At 48.9% G+C, this 20075-nt stretch overlaps 4 protein-coding genes across 7 annotated transcripts in view; 2 read left to right on the forward strand and 2 right to left on the reverse strand.

Annotated features, from left to right (window-relative positions):
* Positions 1-4008: 4008 nt before the first annotated feature.
* Med11 (mediator complex subunit 11) lies at positions 4009-6070 on the forward strand. The gene is made up of 3 exons (XM_031351227.1): positions 4009-4172; positions 4315-4445; positions 5449-6070. Exons 1-3 carry the CDS (start codon positions 4088-4090, stop codon positions 5584-5586), a joined length of 354 nt encoding a protein of 117 aa, XP_031207087.1. The 5' UTR covers positions 4009-4087; the 3' UTR covers positions 5587-6070.
* Positions 6071-7284: 1214 nt separating this feature from the next.
* Positions 7285-11814, reverse strand: Cxcl16 (C-X-C motif chemokine ligand 16). Its single transcript, XM_031351233.1, has 5 exons — positions 11703-11814; positions 11375-11513; positions 11080-11162; positions 7750-8208; positions 7285-7534 (listed from the first exon to the last, which is right to left on the reverse strand). The coding sequence occupies exons 1-5, from the start codon at positions 11767-11769 to the stop codon at positions 7425-7427; spliced, it is 858 nt and encodes a 285-aa protein (XP_031207093.1). The 5' UTR covers positions 11770-11814; the 3' UTR covers positions 7285-7424.
* Positions 11815-12323: 509 nt separating this feature from the next.
* On the forward strand, positions 12324-18515 carry Zmynd15 (zinc finger MYND-type containing 15). 4 transcript variants are annotated; one of them, XM_031351229.1, is made up of 14 exons: positions 12324-12438; positions 12897-13497; positions 14143-14377; positions 14467-14622; positions 14875-15035; positions 15791-15943; positions 16272-16352; positions 16492-16608; positions 16704-16792; positions 16881-16979; positions 17134-17287; positions 17415-17473; positions 17662-17822; positions 18230-18515. In XM_031351229.1, the coding sequence occupies exons 2-14, from the start codon at positions 12927-12929 to the stop codon at positions 18399-18401; spliced, it is 2208 nt and encodes a 735-aa protein (XP_031207089.1). In that variant the 5' UTR covers positions 12324-12438; positions 12897-12926; the 3' UTR covers positions 18402-18515. The 4 variants fall into 4 exon arrangements, with proteins under 4 accessions (XP_031207089.1, XP_031207088.1, XP_031207092.1 ...); XM_031351228.1 differs by having other exon boundaries at positions 12364-12499; XM_031351232.1 differs by having other exon boundaries at positions 12364-12471.
* Positions 18516-19678: 1163 nt separating this feature from the next.
* The window catches only part of LOC116078685 (ran guanine nucleotide release factor-like), a 1461-nt gene continuing 1064 nt past the window's right edge, over positions 19679-20075 (reverse strand). Inside the window, exons 2-3 of the mRNA XM_031354032.1 lie at positions 20010-20072; positions 19679-19925 (exon numbers count right to left, since the gene is read on the reverse strand). Of these exons, the coding sequence (XP_031209892.1) occupies positions 19700-19925; positions 20010-20072 (289 nt within the window). The 3' untranslated portion in view covers positions 19679-19699. The remainder of the gene's footprint in view (positions 19926-20009; positions 20073-20075) is intronic.

Genomic DNA, 20075 nt, shown 5'->3' on the forward strand with positions numbered 1-20075 from the left:
CTCTCTCTCTCTCTCTCTCTCTCTCTCTCTCTCTCTCTCTCTCTCTCTGTGTCTGTCTCTCTCTGTTTCTGTCTCTGTGTGGGAGTGTGTGTACTTTGTTTCCTTTTGAGACAGGGTCTCACTCTGTAGCTCTGGCTGGGCTGCAATAGGCTAGTGCTCAAATTGGCAAGGGTTGGGATTAGCAACATGGACCAACGCACCCACTGCTACACATCATCTCTTTCCCTTTACTTTACCTGCAAGAAGACGTTCTTACCAGACAGTAGTGGCTTACGCCTTTAATCCCAGCACTTGGGAGGCAGAGACAGGTGGACTGAGTTCGAGGCCAGCCTGGTCTACAGAGTTCCAGGACAGCCAGGGCTACACAGAGAAACCCTGTCTCAAAAACACTACCACCAACAACAAGACATTCTCTTTCATCTCATGATGGACTTTTCGTATCTTCCCTCATGATTTGGTTTTCCAAAGGCATTTTTTCTGGATCCAACCCTGTTTGTTTGTTTGTTTGTTTGTTAGAAGAGACAGGGAGCATAGGCAACATACCAAGACCCTGTCTCAGGAAATAAATAAAATAGAATAAACTGGGACATTCTTGCTATGTTGTCCAGGCTCCCCACAAACTCCTGGGCTCAATTGATCCTCCTACCCTGCCCAGTCAAGTTAGCTCTGACCACAGGAATATGCCACAATCATACATTTAAAAAAAAAATCATACATTAAAAAAAAATCTCTGAGACCTATGGAATTTGTTTTTTCTGTGTGTTTATTGCTTTCATGCTAGAAATCCCTTCAAATATCTAGAAATCCTTTTCTGTCTGGTCATATTCAAAAGTAAAGTGGTAGTGTAATCCCAGGATTCAAGAGGCTGAGGCAGGAAGATGTCTGATTCCAGGAGAGCCTGAATCAGGGTTAGGGTTAGGGTTAGGGGTAGGGTTACGGGTAGGGGTAGGGGTAGGGTTTGGGGTAGGCATAGGGTTAGGGGTAGGGTGCACAGCTGGGACTTCCCACCAATGAATTTCAACATGCTCTGGTCTGGCTGAGGACTTTGTTAGCTCCATGATGTTAATTAGATGGTTTCTCTGGGTAATCAAGTTCCCCAGGGAATGTCCTGGATTCTTGAACCTGGAGACTATGAACCTGGCTGTCAGGTGTAGACATCACAACCCAGTTACCTAATTTGTTTACAGTGTCCTGCCATGCTCTTGCCCTCAGCTGTATCCAGGTGCCCAAGCAAAAACCCTGCTTTCCATCTCCAAAAAGAATTGTCTAAGGGCAGGTGCTGCAGCACATCCCTGTGCTTCCAGTACTTGGGAAGCAGAAATGGGGCAGAAGCAACCTGGAAGCATGCGCACCTGAGTGTATGTGTATCTACAGAGGCCAGAAGTGGGCATTGAGTGTATCCCCTATATTTTACTTTTTTTTTTTTTGTATTTTTTGTTATTTTAAATCACGTCAAGAATTTTATAATCCAAGTTACCTTTAAAACATTAATCTCTTTTTATATTTTATTATTTTTTTGTGGTTTTGGTTGTTTTAAATCAGGTCAAGAATTTTATAATCCAAATGGCTACAAGTGGCTGTGAGCCACACCGTAGGTGCTGGGAATTGAACCTGGGTCTTTTGGAAACAGGGTTTCATGAAGCACAAAGCAGCCATAGACTCAATGTTTACCTTGAGAATGACCTTGAACTTCTGATCTGCCTGCCTCTACCTGCCAAGTTCTAGGGTCATAGGCATATGCCAATATGCCCTATTCCCATTCCTCTTTGTCTGTTTGGGTTTTTTTTTTGTTTGTTTTATTTATTTATTTATTTATTTATTTATTGGTTGTTTCAAGTCAGGGTTTCTCTGTATAGCCCTGGCTGTCCTGGAACTCACTTTGTAGACCAGGCTGACCTCGAACTCAGAAATCCACCTGTCTCTCCCTCCCAAGTGCTGGGATTAAAGGCATGCACTACCACTGCCTGGAGATGTATTTTGAACATAGTCACACCTACTACTCCCTAATCCACCCTCCACCCTTTTGCTTGTGTGTGTGTGTCTGTGTCACATGTGTGCAGGTATCTACATATAAGCCAAAAGAAGACATTTGAGTTCCTTGAGCTGGAGCTATAAGCAATTTGTGAGCCACCCGATATGATGCTGGGAACTGAATTCAGGTCTTCTGCAAGAGCAGCCAGTGCCCTTAAAAGCTCAAGCCATTTTTTCTAGCATCCCAGAATGAATTTCAATTAACTTAGCATCTGAGTTTTCCTGATCTCCCTATTCCAACTTCATGTCATCCCTAAGCACCAATAACATTCAACTCACTCTACATAAACAGAACTCCTTACTGGACCTCAACTGTACCAGGCCCCTTCACAGCCCTATCTCTTAGAGGGATACCATTTCCCTTTTCCACTACAACCTCTCATCCATCGCAATAGCCCTTTAGAAATCAGTTCAAGAACCACTTCCTCCAAGAATCCCTTTCCTGGGGCTGAAGGGAAAGCCCATTGGTTAAGAGTACTGACTGTTCTTTCAGAGGCTCTGTTCTATTCCCAGCACCCACACAGTGGCTCAAAGCTGCCTATAGCTCCAGTTCTAGACAATCTCTAGCCTCCACAAACTATGCATGCTCATCAATCACAGACACACGTACAGACAAAATACCCTTACTCACCAAATAAAATAAATAAAATAAATAAATCTTGGTGGGCAGTCGTGGTGCACGCCTTTAAGCCCAATACTCAGGAGACAGAGGCAGGCAGATCTTCATGAGTTTGAGGACAGCCTGACCTACAGAGCAAGTTCCAAGACAACCAGGGCTACAAAGAGAAACCCTGTCTCAAAAAACCAAAAGTATAAATCAATCTTTAAAAAATATAAAATAAAAAAAGCTAACCATTGAGTGAGAGAATATTTCATTTATCTTTCTATCCATAGTCCTAGCACACCTACTTGATAATCAGAGACTGAAAGGCCGAAGGAAGTAGCCAGGACGTGAGAATTATCTGGGCTCAGAATCAGGAAGAAGCTTTAGAGAGAATGGCTTAACAGGCCAAGTCATGCTTTCTGTGGGAGAGGTTGGCGATCAAAGAGCCCATGACTACCCAGTATGGAGGACCCACTTGAAGTCCCATTGTCATCACCTGGCCCAGGGCCAATGCTTAATAATAATTTCTTATGAATTCAGTAAGTCCACCAGACTGTTAATTAAATTGAACTGTTAATTAAGTCTGAGTGGCTTTGGTCCACAGGGCTCAGTGGTGGCTCATACTTTTAATCCCAGCATTTAGGGAGACAGAGGCACTGTTACTCAATTTGTGGGGAAAGGGGTGAGGGGAAGACTAGTGCCCAAGCATTGTCTGGCTGCCCTTCTTCAATAAGCCAGTTAAAAGTAGAAAGTCAGAAAAGGAGACTTATTCAATATGGCCACATTGGGAAGAATGACAAAGAGATCCGGCAAGCCCCCTCAAGTCAGTCTTCAGGGTGCTGATGCAACATCAAAGTTTAAACGGAGCAAGGTTGTACACATCTAAGTAGCTCCACCCCATCAAGGTGCGTGGTCACACCCACCACTGACTTTTTGTTATGTGGGCTTCAGTCTAATCCTGTAAAGTGGTCTGACAAGTTGTTAGGACTATGTAAAATCTCTTTCTGGAAGACAAGCTCCCCCTCTGGTAGGTACTCTTTCTTTCTCTCAGAATGAGATTCCTAGGGAAATTCTCATTTCTTTGGCGTCCATTGTTTCAATCGTCTTACAGTCAAGACTGAAGAGATGCAAGCATCTCTTTAGACTATCTTCATTTTTGACAGACCTAATACACCAGAAGATCTCTGTAAGTTGCAGGCCAACTTGTCTATACTGAGACCTTGTCAGAAAACAAAAGTCAATAACTTTCCACCCCCGATCTAACCTGGCATTAGAGCCCTGGCAGTCAGACTAGCTAGACCAGGTAGACTCGGAAGGGCGAGGCCGCGCTGAGCATCCTGGGAATTGTAGTGTCGCTACAGTAGCCTCTGCGCAGGCGCACATTAACAGCCATTTCCGGGCCTTGGCGATACTCCTCGCCAAAGGCAGCCTGCGGGGCTTTCCACTGGAACGATGGCTACCTACGGCCTGGCGAACGAGCGGCTGCGCGCCTTGGAGGACATCGAGCGTGAAATCGGCGCCATCCTTCAGAACGCAGGTTCGGGTAGCGAGGAGCGGAAGGCAGGGGTAGAAGACCAGCCCCAGACTCTGCTCACGGTTGGGGCGGGACCTGAATGCTAGCCTTAGGGCGGGGCCAGGTCTAGCCTGGGTCTGAAACAGCCCTCTCCCCGCCCTGGCAGGAACGGCAATCCTGGAACTGTCCAAGGAAAAAACTAACGAGCGGCTCCTAGACCGGCAGGCGGCAGCCTTCACCGCTTCTGTGCAGCACGTGGAGGCAGAGCTGTCGGCTCAGATCCGCTACCTCACCCAGGTGGGTGTGTTTAGAAGGTCCTGGGCGGTGACTCCAGCTCTGCACCACCGCCCTAGCCTTGGGGATTCCCTGAGTTTTAGCTAGGTAAGACTCTTCCTCCAATGCGATAGGCACTTTCATTTCAGGGCTGGTTTAGTCCTCTAAAAGCGAAGGATTAGAAATGCCTAGGGTGAAAAACAACAACAACAACAACAACAAAAAAACCAAACAAACAAACAAAAAACAACAAAAAAGAAATGCCTAGGGTGTATAAACAATACCCTAGGTGAACCAACTGACATAGGCCTGTGTGTGTTCTCAGCTACTTAAGCTCCTGAGGCCAGAGGATCACAAGTTCAAAACTTGTCTGGGGGAAAAAAAAAAAAGCCCGGCAGTGGTGGCGCATGCCTTTAGTTCCAGCTCTTGGGAGGTAGAGGCAGGTGGATTTCTGAGTTAGAGGCCAGCCTGGTCTACAGAGTGAGTTCCAGGACAGCCAGGCCTACACAGAAAATCCTATCTCGAAAACAAAACAAAACAAAACAAAAAACTTGTCTGAGCAATTCAGATCCAGTAGGTCAGAAAGAGGGTTGGAGCTGTGTGTTAGAGCACTTGCCTACCATAAAGAGGCCCCGGTACTGAACAAAATAAATAAGTAGAACTGAAGCTACTGAACTTTGTTCTCAGAAACTTGATGTGAGGCCACATATGCCTGGGGACTAAGAAAAGGGACAATGGTAAGCCGCTTCCAGAGCCCTTACTCTGGCTACTACTGTTTACTAACATCTGTGGTGGGCTGGGCACTCTGCAGTGCCTTATCCTAAAACTCTAGGAAGTTCTCACTGTGGTCTGTATTTCATAGATGAGATTCACACAGGTTAAGCCTTTTTTGCCTTAGAACACTGAGTTACTAGACAGCTAATGTCAATCAAATTTGGGAAAGATATGAGACCAGAGAAATAATACTGCTGGGTTGTGGGTGGTGAAGAGAAGCACTACTCCATTGATTGGTCTAACTGTCTTGTAGGTGGCCACAGGGCAGCCGCATGAGGGCTCCAGCTACTCTTCCAGGAAGGAGTGTCAAATGGCTCTAAAGCGAGTAGACTATGCCCGCCTCAAGATTAGCGATGTGGCAAGAACCTGTGAACAGATGCTGGAGAACTGAGTTGGGGTGTTCCAGAGTGTGACCTTCACCAGAGACCGGTAGGATGGGGAGCAGAGTAATATACACATGCCCTACTGGTCAGGGCAGACGAGGACCACAAGGCAGAAAGTAGAACTGGAGAGTCCAAAGCCCGAGTGTACACACAGATCTCTTCTGGCTCCTCCAGCAAGACGGCCCCGTTTTCCACTATGCAAGCTCAGACAGGAGCCAGAGGTCAACCTCCAACCCACATCCTCATGTGCGCCCTGCCCTGGGGTTTCAGAAGACTTGGCCCAATAAAAATAAATGTGTTCTTATAAGTACGTCACGGTGGCTCACACCTGTAGCCTTGGTACTTGGGAAGGAGAAGTGATTGCTGTAGTTTGAGACCAACCTGGGCTAAGTACATAGAGGGACCCTCCTTCTATGAAGTTATGTTTCTTGTTGGAAGAAACAAAGCAGGAATTAAGTGTTTCAATAATAAAAGCTGTAATTTTCTTATAAAGCTCAGAGTGTCTGTCTATCTCTCCCTTTCTCTTTTTCTCTCCCTCCCTAACCCCTCTCCCTCTCCCTCTCCCTCTCCCTCTCTCTCTCCCTCTCCTTCTCTCTCTCTCTCTCTTTCTCTCTCTTTCTCTCTCTCTCTCTGGGGTATATGAGGGACCCAAGAAGCATCAGTGTGGTGGCTGTGAGGAGGGGGAGTGAGAAAGCACAAGCTTCAGTGTGGGACTAGAGAATAGCTGATGGAGTCTGAAGAGAGACTTGTGGCCAGGGGACACCATCAGCAGTTCTGAAGGAACAAAAACTCAGCATCTGCAAGAGTCAATAATTCTAGAAAACCATTTTACCAAAACTTATTTTATGTGTATGAACAGTGGTTTGGATGTTGTATGTATATGTGCACCGTGTATATTTCTGGGATCTGTGGAGGTCAGAGGAGGGTGTCAGATCCCCAGGAACCAGAGTTTTGAATGGTTGTGAGCCACCATGTGAGTCCTCTAGAGTCTAGAACAATTACTCTAACCTGAGTTATCTCTCTAGCCCTCAGCCAATAATTCTAAAAGTAATCTTTATTTGGTCCAGTTTATTGTTACACAATGTAAAAAGCAGACACTTTAAAATTAATCTGGTAGTGGGAGGGTTGAACCTAGAACTTTACATATGCTAGGCAGGCACTCTACCCTCAGGGCTATACTATTGAACCACATATTTGAGAGTGTTACATTTTATTAGAAGCAGGGAAAGGCTGAGGGCAGAGGGGCCATTCATAGATTATTAGTTGTAAAGAGTGTTTCCCCAGGACAGTCCTTTAATCCCAACACTGCGGAGGCAGGCAGATCTTTCTGAGTTTTAGAACTGTCAGGGATGAATAGTGAAACCCTGTCTCAAAACAAAACAAAAAAAACCCAAACAAAAAAACCAAGCTGGGCGGTGATGGCAACGCCTTTAATCCCAGCACTTGGGAGGCAGAGGCAGGTGGGTTTCTGAGTTCAAGGCCAGCCTGGTCTACAGAGTGACTTCCAGGACAGCCAGGGCTATACAGAGAAACCCTGTCTCCAAAAAAACAACAACAAAAAAAAAAAGTGGAGGCAGGAGACTTAGGGATATGTAGTCATATACATAGGGAATTTGAAGCTGCCTTGGACTCAGTAAGACCCTGGCTAAACAAAACAAATACCTGAAAATGCATACCTTATTTTTAAAAGTAAATGAGGGCAGATGTGGTAGCATATGTCTTTAATCCCAGAATCTAGGAGGTAGAGGCTAAGGATCAGTAGTTCAAAGCTGTCCTAGGTTATACACAGGTACTTTGTCTCAAATAGCATGAGAAAGCATGAGCTCAGGTTCATTGATCGGGGAGCCTAGCCTGCCGCCCTGTCTGCCACCTCCCCCGCATCATCTCTTACGAGCCTCCATTCTTGCTGCAGGCGCTGGGGTCTTGGTTCAACAAGTGTGTAGCAGAGCTGCAGATCTGGAAGGGTAAAGACATTTGAAGATGATCTCTGAGATGAAGGAGACTTGAGGGAGGACATGAGCTAAATTGGGGAATCACGTTCCTAGACGTTAACTAAATGAACATTAAGGCCCAGTCCATTCTGGCTGACTCTTCCCTCACAGCCCGTGGTGCTGACAGCCTTCCCAGGAAGGCTCTAGGTCACTAGAGGTGAAGATAAGAGTGGTAGTTACCTGAAGAGCTCTGCCGTGTCTCTCTCCTGTGGCACACGACATAGAACATGGCTGCCACAAGGAAGAAGACAATGGCCAGGAGGGACAGCACCGGTACCAAGGCTGGTGTGCCAGCTCCAGCTCCTGCTTCTTTTTGCTGTTTGTCATCTTGCTGTTTCTCATTTGCCTCAGCCTCAGACCTAGCTTTCACACGGTAGCCTGAAGGGAGAATGGTCGTCTCCCAGTGTTGGGTTAGGTTTTTGTTCAAAGACAGTGCTCCAGATGGAAGAGTGGACTGCTGAGTGCTCTGAATCTGTGCAGGAGTGCTCGTGTCTGGAGGTGTCCCCTTTGTGGCCTCAGAGGTCTGTGCAGGGGTGCTTGTGTGTGGAGGTGTGCCCTCTGTGGCCTCAGGGGTCCGGGTACTGGCTTGAAGCAAATGTTTTTGGTGGTGAGAACTCTTCCCATGACCCGTTCCACACTCTGGAGAGAAAACAAAAGACCCACTACTAAATAGCTTGTAGGAGCATCTTCCTCATGTATCTTCAAAGTATGACAATCACATACACACACACACACACACACACACACACCTCTGCTACACACCTGTTGAACCAAGACACACACACGCGCACACACGCACATACAGAGGCACGTACCCTACTACCCCTCCATCCCCAAGGGAAAAAAGGCATATTAACGAGAGAAAAGCACAACGAATTCAAAGTTTTATGGGACACAGGAACCTTCAGAATAAAGTACAGAGAGAGTTACTTTGTATCTAGACTAGATTAGGGATGGAGGACAGTTATATAGAAGTATAACTGGATGTAAAGAGTTCTGATTAATGTGGTAATGAACAGAGGGAGGCATCAGGATGTAGCATGGATTAAATCTCCAGTCCCCCAACTGCCTCTCAGGGTAAAGCGGGGAGGAGACTCCTGAGGCTTCATCATATTCTTTTTGGCTTCCTTGTCCTAGCCAGGACTGCTATAGCATGAAAGGTTGTTTTTGTTTGTTTGTTTGTTTGTTTTGGTTTTTCAAGACAGGGTTTCTCTGTGTAGCCCTGGCTGGCCTCGAACTCACTCTGTAGACCAGGCTGGCCTCAAACTCAGAAATCCGCCTGCCTCTGCCTCCCAAGTGCTGGGATTAAAGGCGTGCACCATCACCACCCGGCAGCGTGAAAGTTTTTATTATGCCCCCGTTTCAGTTGATGTCATAGAATTCCTTTATGGCCAGCTGTCATGGAGAAAAGGAAAGTGGAGGAAAGTCAGAGTGATTTGCTTTGTTGGGTCTTTCAACTGCTAAAATTCCCTATTTGAGTATTATGTTCTGACCCCAGCAGGGGGGAAGGGCATGGGTTGCGTCCAGGAGACAGTTGAACAGCTGTGTATACAACTCAATGGCAGAGTTCTTGCCTAGCATGTATGAGGTGAGGCCCCAGTATTGTGCAAAAAGAGTTGGGCCAGGGCAGCTGAAGGCCAGCGGAGGAAGGCAGGGACAGACAGGGACCACCAGATGCAGTGACGAGGACAATGTGTGCTACACTGCATGGGACTCTAGATGTACTTTACCGCTCATCTACAGCCTTCTGGGACTCTGCAGAATAAAGGGTATCTTAAATACCAGGGTAACAATAAAATACTGAACTCAAGAGCCAGGAGGAGGAGATGTATGTCTTTAATCCCAGCACTCAGGAGGCAGAGGCAGAGGCATTCAGATCTTTGTGAGTTCAAGGCCAAAGTGAGTTCCAGGACAGCCAAGACTTAAACCCTGCCTGGGGCTGGGGAGGCCACCCCCCCCCAAAAAAAAACAAAACAAAACAAAACAAAAACAAAAACTGAGAGAGTTGAAGAAAACAATGGAGTCTCTGTAGCCTGAAAGGCAATGAGTGGGGTACCATTGATACCAGGTAAACTAATGAGGAACATTTCCAGGGTTTTGTTGTTGTTTTGAGACAGGGTTTCTTTGTACAGCCTGGCCATCCTAGAACTAGCTCTGTAGACCACATTGGCCTCCAATTTACAGAGATTGCCTGCCCCTGCCTCATGAGTGCTGGGACTAAACACATGGCATCACCACACCCTGCACATGTATTTCCTTTCAGAAGAGAAACACAAGGCTAGAGAGATGGCTCAGTGGTTAAGAGCACTAACTGCTCTTCCAGAGGTCCTGAGTTCAATTCCCAGCAACCATATCGTGACTCACAACCATCTGTAATGGGGTCCAACACCCTCTTCTGGTGTGTCTGAAGACAGCTACAGTGTACACACATATATAAAATAGATAATTATTTTAAAAAAATACGATCTTCACATGAAAGGTGTAGCTGAAGGCCAGCAACTTGTTTGAAAACTGGCTTATGTATACTTAAGATTTATTCATTTAATTAATTGTTTGCTTACCTTGAAAGAAAAAAAGAACAATAAAATACTGAACTCAAGAGCCAAGAGGAGGTAATGTATGTCTTTAATCCCAGCACTCAGGAGGCAGAGGCATTCAGATCTTTGTGAGTTCGAGGCCAGCCTAATCTCCAGAGTTTGTTCCAGGACAGCCAAGACTTAAACCCTGCCTGGGGCTGGGGAGGACCCCCCCCCCCCACACACACACACATAAAACCAAAACAACAATAACAAAACAAAAACTAAATTAAGTATTACAAAATCTGGGTGATGTACATATAAATTGCCCATTGTAAGATTTTTCAGCTTTTTGTTTTGTTTCTGAGGCAGGGTCTCTGTATATAGACCTCCTGAAACTCACTTAGTAAACCAGGCTGGCCTCAAATTCACAGAGATCCATCTGCCTCTGCCTCACATATTGTTGGGGTTAAAGATGTGTGGATGAATTCTTTCAACTTCAACATGTTTATTTTCATCATTAAGTATTAGAAAATGAAAATAGTATCTTCGAGTGATTTCAATTAAAACAGCAGTGAAAGCCAAGCCTGTTGAAGAGTCCTATAATCCCAACTTCTAGAGAGGTTGAGACAGGAGGATAGCAAGTTCAAGACCATCCTGGTCAACGTAGCTAGACCCTGTCTAAAAATGTTTAAAAATCGGGGAGATCACTTAGGGGCAGAGTACTTATTTAGCTTGACCAATCTCAAGTATAGTTTATATTATGATAGTGACTTCAAGAAAATATTAAGTCATAGCATGTGTAGTGGAGCAAATCGTCCAAACCCAGGAAGATGACAGTAAGTGATATTAGGAAACACAGACTGAAGTGACAGTTCTTCAGTGAAAGTTAAAAGGTTCCAAATAGTAAAGTGCTGTGTGGCAGAGGCAAAGGAAACTGTAAGAGGGCAGCCTGCAGCCTGATGGCCCCCTGGAGGACAGACAAGGCTCTCACCTTTGAGCTCGAAGCAGTTCACTAGTTCACGAACCCACTGGTCGTGGCTTCCCCCACACACGCTCTTGGACTGCAAATGGAACCTGCAAAAGGATCAATCTAGTCTCCTGGCCACTCCTTCCCTTCCCTACCTTTCCTCATTCCAAAGGTGTGAAGTCATAGAAAGTAGGCTCCACTAGAGCTGAAAATCCCCAGAGAAGTAAAACTAGAAAGGAACTGGGCTCCCCGACTTGGACTGGGTGTTCAGATCGATGGTCCCACAACTGCCCTCCCCGGGGAGGGAAAGAGACAGTACCTGATAAAGAATGGACAACGATGGAATGCTTTCAGGTATTTTCGGATATGATCCAAAGTAGACTGCGGTACCCGGGTGCCAGAAGGAATTGTACGATCACAGGAACAACTCCCAGCGACACTGCCCTGGTTGCCATCGCCTAATAGAAAAGGGATCAGTCTGGGTTCTCAGACTGAGGAATTGGCCCTTGTCCCAGTCTAATCCCAGGCAGACTTTCCCTAGTTATCGCTGCAGCCCTGGACAGCTCTGGGCTGAGTTCTTAATCCCTCGGACTCAGTGCCCCATCGCAGTTTCACATCAGGGGCCCCAGTCCCGACCCGTGACTAACCTGGCAGGATCCGCAACGCCAAGAAAAGGAAGAACGCAAGGGGCAAGGATCCAAAGTCCCGTCTCATCTCCGGCCTCTGCGGAGCTTGTTGAGACGAAGTCACCCAGCCGACATCCAGCCGATTCTCTAATGCTTTCTCCTCTTCACCCTGACTGATGTTTTGCGGAGGCGCTGATCCGTGCCAAGCTCAGGAGGGGAGGGGCGCGAGGTGGCGGCGCCTTCTGTCCCCTGCACGCGCTGTCCCGAACCGACCGTCTGGTCAGTACCGGGGAGCCCGCGCTGCGCCCAGCTCCCAGTCGGGGGACACACACACCCCTGCCCCCGAAGGAGGAGCTCCTTCACCCGACTCCAGACTCCGGCCAGTCGTAGGGTCAGCCAAGATTTTCTGCCAAAATCGAAAGAAAACTTGGGCTGTAGAGCCAGAGGAATCCGAGTGAGCAAGCAGCGGTCCCGGAAGAATGAGTCGGCTGGGTTCGGGGATTTCAGCCTTCTTGAGAGGTCATCTGCCTGTCTGCTGGTTTGTAAAGTGGATGACCCTCTAGATCCTTTCTCTGGCTCCAGGATGCTTTCGCTTCCCTGGACCGCTGGGTCTCAGTAGGATCCAGTCACATGGCCAAGGTGAAGCAGTCGAACAAGTCACCAGGCCTGTGGGAGTGCCCACGCCCTAAGCGTGCCACTCAAGTTATGAGCTGTGGGCACGGGCAGCCCTGACGTCACGACAGTCCTCCAGCACGAGGTATTTACCTTCGAAAAGTGGTGTCGGCTGTAGGTACCGGAGAAGAGCGGCCGGAAAGGGGGTGGGTTTACTGGGGCTCACACCAAACTGATCCAAGCCCCCCAGTACTTACCTTCACATCTATTTCCCACAGACCAACAGACCACCAAATTTCCCTTCTTAGCAAACCTTTCTCCATAGGATTAGCCTTATCTCAAGTCTTCCCTTAATTCAAATCTCACTTTAGGATTTGAGTCATTGAGTTTTGTGCCGCAGGTACAATTTCATCCCTGAGTACTCCCCTTTAACCCTAAATCTCCATTTTCCAATCGAGCCTTCCTCCAGCCTTGTTCCTGCAAATCCTAATATTCCTCTGTAGATCTTACCTCAAACCCACGCCCTTCTACCTCTTGGGACCCAGCCCAAAGCCTCCCCACTACCCTGATCCTCATGATTGTCACATATCCCTTTCTGCTCAGTCTGGGTCCAGGCCCTGTGGATCTAAAGACATGGAGTTTGTGTCTGGATACCGAGATGAGTTCCTTGATTTTGCTGCTCTTCTCTTTGGCTGGTTCCGAAAGTTTGTGGCAGAGAGGGGGACCATGGGGACCAGCCTTGAGGGCCGATGGCGTCAACTGGAGTCACAGATAAGGAGGCTGCCTCAGGACCCTGCCCTTTGGGTGCTCCATGTCTTACCAAACCGCAGTGTGGGCATCAGCCTGGGGCAAGGTGGAGAGCCAGGTCCTGGGCCAGGCCTTGGGGCTTCCAGGCTCCTGGGAGATGAGCCTCCACTTCACCTGAGAGACCTGAGTCCTTATGTCAGTTTTGTCAGCCTAGAGGATGGGGAAGAAGGGGAGGAGGAGGAAGATGAGGAGCATGGAGAGGGGAGACCAGGCACGGAGAAGGTGGAACCACAGGAGGGTGGGGAGCCAGCCCCTCTAAGCAAGGAATCCCCCCAAGAAGCAAAGCCTGCTCCAGAGTCAACGGTGACCCAGCAGGAGGCAAGCTGTGATGAAGGCTGCAGAGAGGTGCGACCAGAGGATGAGAGGGCGCCTGAAAAGAGGAAAGGACGGAAGAGTGGTAAGCCTAGGATGGCCCTGCCCTGGCCCCTATCCAGACACCTTTCTCAAGTCCTCCCATGTCTCTCAAAACCCAAAGAGGAGTCAGGAACTGGTAGCCTTCATGCAAATCTGAACCACAAGTTGTTTTCATCCATCTCAGTTGTTTTATAATTCAAATCAATGTCTAAGCACTGTAAGAAACCTTGCACCTTAAGGAAAATATCCAGGTTCTAGGGCTGGAGAGATGGCTCAGAGGTTAAGAGCACTAACTCTTCCAGAGGATCCAGGTTCAATTCCCAGCGCCCACATGCTGCTAACTACCTTCTGTAACTCCATTTCCAAGGGGATCCACCACCCTCTTCTGGCCTCTGCAGGCACTACATGCATGTGGTGTACAGACCTACAGGTGGAGAAAATACCCATACGGGTAAAATAAAAATAAGTCTAAGGAGAGAAAAAGCCAGATTTTGATAAGGGTCCTATTTTTCTTACATTCTGGCCCTGCATAGCAGCTGCCCACATTTGATAGGGAATGCCTGTTTTATCTTGTTCCTTCTACTTGTAGAGGTCACTTGCCTGCCCTCTCAAGGCACCTAAATTTGTTGTATTTGACTGTGATTATCTGGCCCCTGCTCCCTCCCCCCAATCTTCTGTCTTTCCGCAGAGGCTTCCCCCCTGCACCTCTCCTGCCTTTTGCTGGTCACAGATGAGCATGGCACCATCTTGGGCATTGATCTGCTAATGGATGGAGCCCAGGGGAGTGTAGGCCAGAGCCCAGGGACTGAGAATCTGGCTCCTCGGGCCTATGCTCTTCTTTGTCATAGCATGGCCTGCCCTATGGGCTCTGGGGACCCCCGAAAGCCCCGACAGCTTACCGTAGGAGACGCCCATCTGCATCGGTACAATAATCTAGTATCAGTGGGTAGGAGGGTGTGGGACCTGAACTCCTGAGACCTTTCGGCCTGATGCCACCTTCATTCCCTTACAGAGAGCTGGAGAGCCTGGTGCCGAGGCTGGGTGTGAAGTTAGCAAAAACCCCAATGCGGACATGGGGTCCTCGGCCAGGCTTTACTTTCGCCTCCCTTCGGGCTCGCACATGCCATGTCTGTCACAAGCACAGCTTTGAAGTGAAGTTGACACCCTGGTGAGCACCCACAAGGCTGGTGTCAAGGCTTCAGCAGCTGGCCAAACCAAGTAGAAAAGCAAGCCAGGCTAGTGGGGGGTCCCAGCAGATGGGGGTGGGAGGGTAAGAAAGGGTAGAAAAAAAAACCCAAACAAGTTATGGGCTGATAGTTGAAGGCTGCCATATAAGGAGGGTGACTGGCATATGGGCAGATGTGCAACCTACAGGATATGAAAACTAATACTAGGTGCCTGTGACCCCCGTGTCGCCCAGCCCCCAGTGCAGTGCAGTCTTGTACTGTGGAGAGGCCTGTCTCCAGACTGATTGGCGTCGATGCCCAGATGACGTGAGCCACCGATTTTGGTGCCCGAGGCTTGCAGCTTTCATGGAGCGAGCAGGAGAACTGGCAAGTTTGCCTTTCACCTATACTGCAGGTACCAGAAGAAGGTCAAAGGGGCAGGGAGGGGACCCTGGGACAGGGTCTTTGAGACAGGGATCCAGGGCTTGAAGTGTACATCCCTGGGATAAGAGCTAGGTGCTGTGTGTTTGGGATTAGGGGATTGGAGACGGTACCTGAAGCAGAAGAGTAGCTGACAGGGTCCCTGAGAGAGATTAGGGGATTTGAGGGCATCCATTCAAGTGCTGGCTGCCCACCTCTCCCAGTCACATGACCTCAAATATGTCACGTAAGCCAGGCATGATAGCACATTCATAGCACGTGTGAGGCTGAAGCAGAAAGATGGTGAGTGCCAGACCACCCTGTGCTACATGAGACCTTGTCTCAAAAACAAGACAAAACAATAGCTGGCCCAGATGGGACATACCTGTAATCCCAACACTTCCAAGGTGTAGACAGGAAGACTAGGTGTCCAGAGCCATCCTTGGCTACATAGTGAGTTTAAAGCCAGCCTAAGATTCAGTGACGCCCTGTCTCAAAACAAAACTTCTTCTTCAAACCCAAGTTTCCTCATTTGCAAAAGAGAAATACTAGCAACTACAAAAATCACGATTATTTCAAGGGGGAATGGAAGTGCTCTGTGCCTGAAACATGGTAGGCACTCAGAAATGAAAATTCCCTCCCTAGGTAGACCCAAGCCCAAAGTCAGAGTCCTCAGGGTTAGCAGACGGCAGGTAAAGCCCTGGGGCGTAGCCACAGAGCCCTCAGTCCTCACCCCCTCTCCTTCTGCAGAGGTTACCAGTGAAACCTTTAACAAGGAAGCTTTCCTGGCCTCTCGAGGCCTCACTCGTGGCTATTGGACCCAGCTCAGCATGCTGATTCCAGGGCCAGGTGCCCCCAGGAACCCCTGGGGCAGCACGTCATCCCTCAGCTGCCTTCTCAATGGTACATGAAGAATTTTGCCAGGAATGGACTCTTAAGCCTAGAGGGAAGGTTGGGGGAGCTGAGGGAATAGACCAAGTCCCATATGACAACTTCCTTCTCACACCAACCCTGTATGCTAACACAATCAGGACTATCTCAAGCCTTTCCAGACCACAGAGGAGTCATTTCTGCCTGATCCATCCAGTAACCTTGTCCCTAGACTAACTCCAATCCCGCTACAGGTTCTGGCCTTCACCCAGAGTGCACAGCTCTTGTGGGAGGAGCAGGGAGATGAGGCAGGTAGAGGTTTTTACAGGGCCCTGGACACTGCTTTTCCTCATCCTCCCAGGTGACCCTTACCAGCTTCTACAGGGAGATGGGCCTACCTTGATGCCTCCAGTGCCCCTAGACCCACCCAGGAGTCTCTTTGGTGAGCCGGAGGGGTCCTGAAAGAACTGGGAGCTGGGACATAGATCCTGGAGGGCGTGGCAGACAAAAACCCAGGGAGTGCTTTAGAGGATGGGGGTCCAGGCCTGGGATCCGGTGGCCCATCAAGACACTCTCCCCAGGTTCATGGCAGGACTACTACACGTGGCGGGGCCTCAGCCTGGACTCCCCCATGGCCGTGCTTCTCACCTACCCACTGACCGTGTACTATGTCATCACCCACCTGGTACCTCAGTCCTGTAAGGAGTGCAGACAGGACTGGAGGGTGTGGGGTACAGGTGTGGCTGTAAGGGAACCCTTTTTTTTTTTTTAAAATAAATTCACTTCTCACCAGTTCCTGAGCTCAACATCCAGAACAAGCAGTCCCTGAAGATCCACGTGGTGGAGGCTGGCAAGGAATTCGATCTTGTCATGGTGTTTTGGGTAAGTCTCCACCCCCGAGAGTGTGCACTGAAAAGATGGCCGTAGACATAGGGTGGGACCCAGAGCTGACCTTCTCTCTATCTCTAAGGAGCTCTTGGTCCTCCTCCCCCATGTGGCCCTGGAGCTACAATTTGTGGGTGACAGCCTGCCACCTGAGAGTGACCAGCAGCATTTTACTATGCAGAGGGTAAGAGCAAGAGAGGGGCCTGCTCTTCAGCCCCGCGTCTGGTAGCCTCCCGGTGGGACCCACTCCTTTCCCTCCACCTTCCTCTGTTTTTTTTTTTTTTTTCCTGGTGCTTCCATTATCCTGTGGCTTCCCCATATCACTCCTGGCCCCATAGGATGGCCCTGAGGCATCTGTGCGACCTGGTTCTGGAGTAGCAGCTCGTCTCAGCTCTGGGACTAAGGAGAAGGGGGGTCGAAGGGATCTGCAAATCAGGGTGTCTGCCAGGCCCTATCACCTGCTCCAGGGACCCAAGCCTGACCTGGTTATTGGTAAGAGCCTGGAGCTCACAGATGGGGATCTGGAAAAGGGTTGGGTTTTGGTTTGGTTTGGTTTTGGTTTTGGTTTTTATTTTTTAAAAAAGGAGACCACGGAGGCTAGCATTATCTCTCTTGGCAGGATTTAACTCTGGCTTTGGCCTCAAGGACACATGGCTGAGCTCTCTACCCAGGTTACAGGTGGATAATCTCACCTCCCAGCTCCTTACCTTCTCCAAAGGCTCCTTCCGCCACCCCTAAACTGCTGCATAGACTTGGGGGAGTACCTCTCCAGCACCCTGGTCCCTTTGGAGGGAGGATGAGGCTTGGGATGTACTTGTTGAAAAGGAACCTCCCGGGGAGTGTCTGAGGGCCCACCCAAACCTCAGTCTCTCCGAGTGCCAGCTTTCTTCACTGAGAGCAGTGAGTACGGCTGTGTGATGGACGATCAGACCATGGCGGTGGCCACAGGAGGGGGCACCAGCTCGCCACAGCCCAACCCCTTCCGCTCCCCATTCCGCCTTAGAGCAGCTGACAACTGTATGCCGTGGTAAGGGTCAAAGACCACCTATTGCTCTGCTGACCGGCGATTTATACACTCTGCATCCCAAAAGATCTCTGTATTCCTGGGACCCTCTTCGCTCAGCCTTACAAGCCTCTATCTCTGTTGTCACTACTTTCCCACTCCCTTGCTAGTCTGGACAACCCCCAACACAACCTTTTAGATTCAGCTCACAATATCTCCTCGCCCTCCTCCTGAAAAGACTGTTGCTCCTTTATTTATTTATTTTTTTTCTGGGGATGGAACTCAGGCACCAGACTTAGCGGCAGGTGCTTTCACCCGCTGAGCAGCCCCCAACCACCACCACCTTGGAACTTTTTTCGTGCCCTGAGCAGCCTCACCGGCTAGGAGGCCTGGCCCTGGCCCTGCCCCTGACCACGCCCTCGCCGCTGCAGGTACTGCAACGCCTTCATCTTCCATTTGGTCTACAAGCCTCCCCAAGGTGGCACGGTCCGCTCGGCTCCCGGCCCTGCACCTCGACCCCCAACTCCGGCTGCTCCTCCTGTCCCGACTCGAAGGCGCCGAGGAGAAAAGAAAGCTGCACGCGGGCCCCGCAGGCGCAGATGAGAGCGGAGTTGGTAGCCGTCCATTCCCAAGCATGCTTCCTAAAGGAAAACATTCCAAGGCCCAGGGAGGACTGATTGTCCGGACAAAAGGTTAAATAAAATTACTTGTTTGAAACATCTGAGTTATTGACCCTTTGACTTCACCCTCATGATCGGGTTATTATCCTGGGAAGGAAGATCAGGATTTAGGGGTGACTTTCTCCGGGCCCCTTTCACTCTGTTACCTATGGTCGCAGCGAGTAGGGTGTACAGCCTTCCCTGATAATCCCAAAATCCATTCCCAGTTTGTATGTTGATAAGTCATTTTTTCTAGGCTGCTAACATCAGAGTCTCCCGTCAAGACAGCGAGAGACCAAAAAAAAAAAAAAAAAAAAAAAAAAAAGCAGAAAGTGGCTTTCCTTAGTGGGACTGGGAAATAGACGACCTCCTTGGGATCCACACTTGGTTTGGAGTCAGTTAAGAACCTCAGGGGTCAAACTCCACTCTCTCCAAATCTTAACAATCTTACCCGACCAGAACCTAGACCTCTCTTTCTTAAAATCCCAGTGTAGGTTGGGAGTGAGGTTTACTAGATAGAAATAGAAAAGCAGTTAAAACTTGGCAGGGATCAGAGGTTGATGGGGTGAGCTATATTACAACAGGATCACGCAAACTGAGCAAATCTTTACAAGATTTCTTCACAGCCAAAGAGCACTGGTAACTGTCCTTTGTATCAATATGATGGCATCTCCAGAAGCCGACAAGATGGCTCAGCAGGTAAGAGCACCGGCTGCAACACTGAGGACCCACATGGAAGAAAAGCAGTCCCTAAAAGCTGTCCTCCACCAGCTCGGGCACATGCATACTCATATCTCCATGTCATTAGCCTTGCACACCGGCTGGAAGAACTTCCCTAAGCCAGATGTGGTAGCTTACTCCTGCAATGCCAGCATTCTAAAGACTGAGACAGGAGATTCCCTTCAGTTCTAGGACAATCTATGCTACAGTCTTTTTTGAAAGGTGCCAGGAGTTGGTATTCTCTTTCCAGCATGTGGGTCCTAGGAAAGTAACTGAGGTGTTAGGCTTGGGGCAAGCATCTTTAGCTGAGGAGCCATATTGCCAACTCCAATAATTTCTTTCTTTCTTTCTTTCTTTCTTTCTTTCTTTCTTTCTTTCTTTCTTTTTATGTTCTTCATAAAGCAAGTTTATTTCTGCAGAGGAGGTATCTTATGTTTACATCCAGGGAAGAAGTAGAAAGAAACTCCCCCTCTCAGAACTGGGTCCCTGAGTCCTCAGCAGCCCTTTGTGTTTCAGCCGTCTTTACTGGGGACCAAAGAGGTTGGGATCATGAAGAGTCAAACTAGTTACCAGTTGTTCAAAGTTACCCAGGCTCCAAGGTGGACATGACAGATTTTCAGGGCCAAGACAACGCACAGCCGCTTCGCCCTGCACGTGGGCCTGCAGCTCCAGAAGTTCTATGATCAGACTCTGGTCGGTCACAGGATGGCAGAAAACTTCTTGGTTGTCTGGCACCGGTCGGAGGTCACTGGAGAAGGACAGAGACACTCTCGTCTCTGGCTTTTTCCCCGTAACCCACCTGATCAGCCTCCGGGGCGGCTGGCTTTCTCACCTCACATCAATGGCCCCTGAGGGGAGGATGGCGGAGAAGGCGCCTCCGAACAGTGGACAGTTTCTG

This window comes from Mastomys coucha, unplaced genomic scaffold (genome assembly GCF_008632895.1).
Source record: "Mastomys coucha isolate ucsf_1 unplaced genomic scaffold, UCSF_Mcou_1 pScaffold5, whole genome shotgun sequence".
Lineage (NCBI taxonomy): Eukaryota > Metazoa > Chordata > Mammalia > Rodentia > Muridae > Mastomys > Mastomys coucha.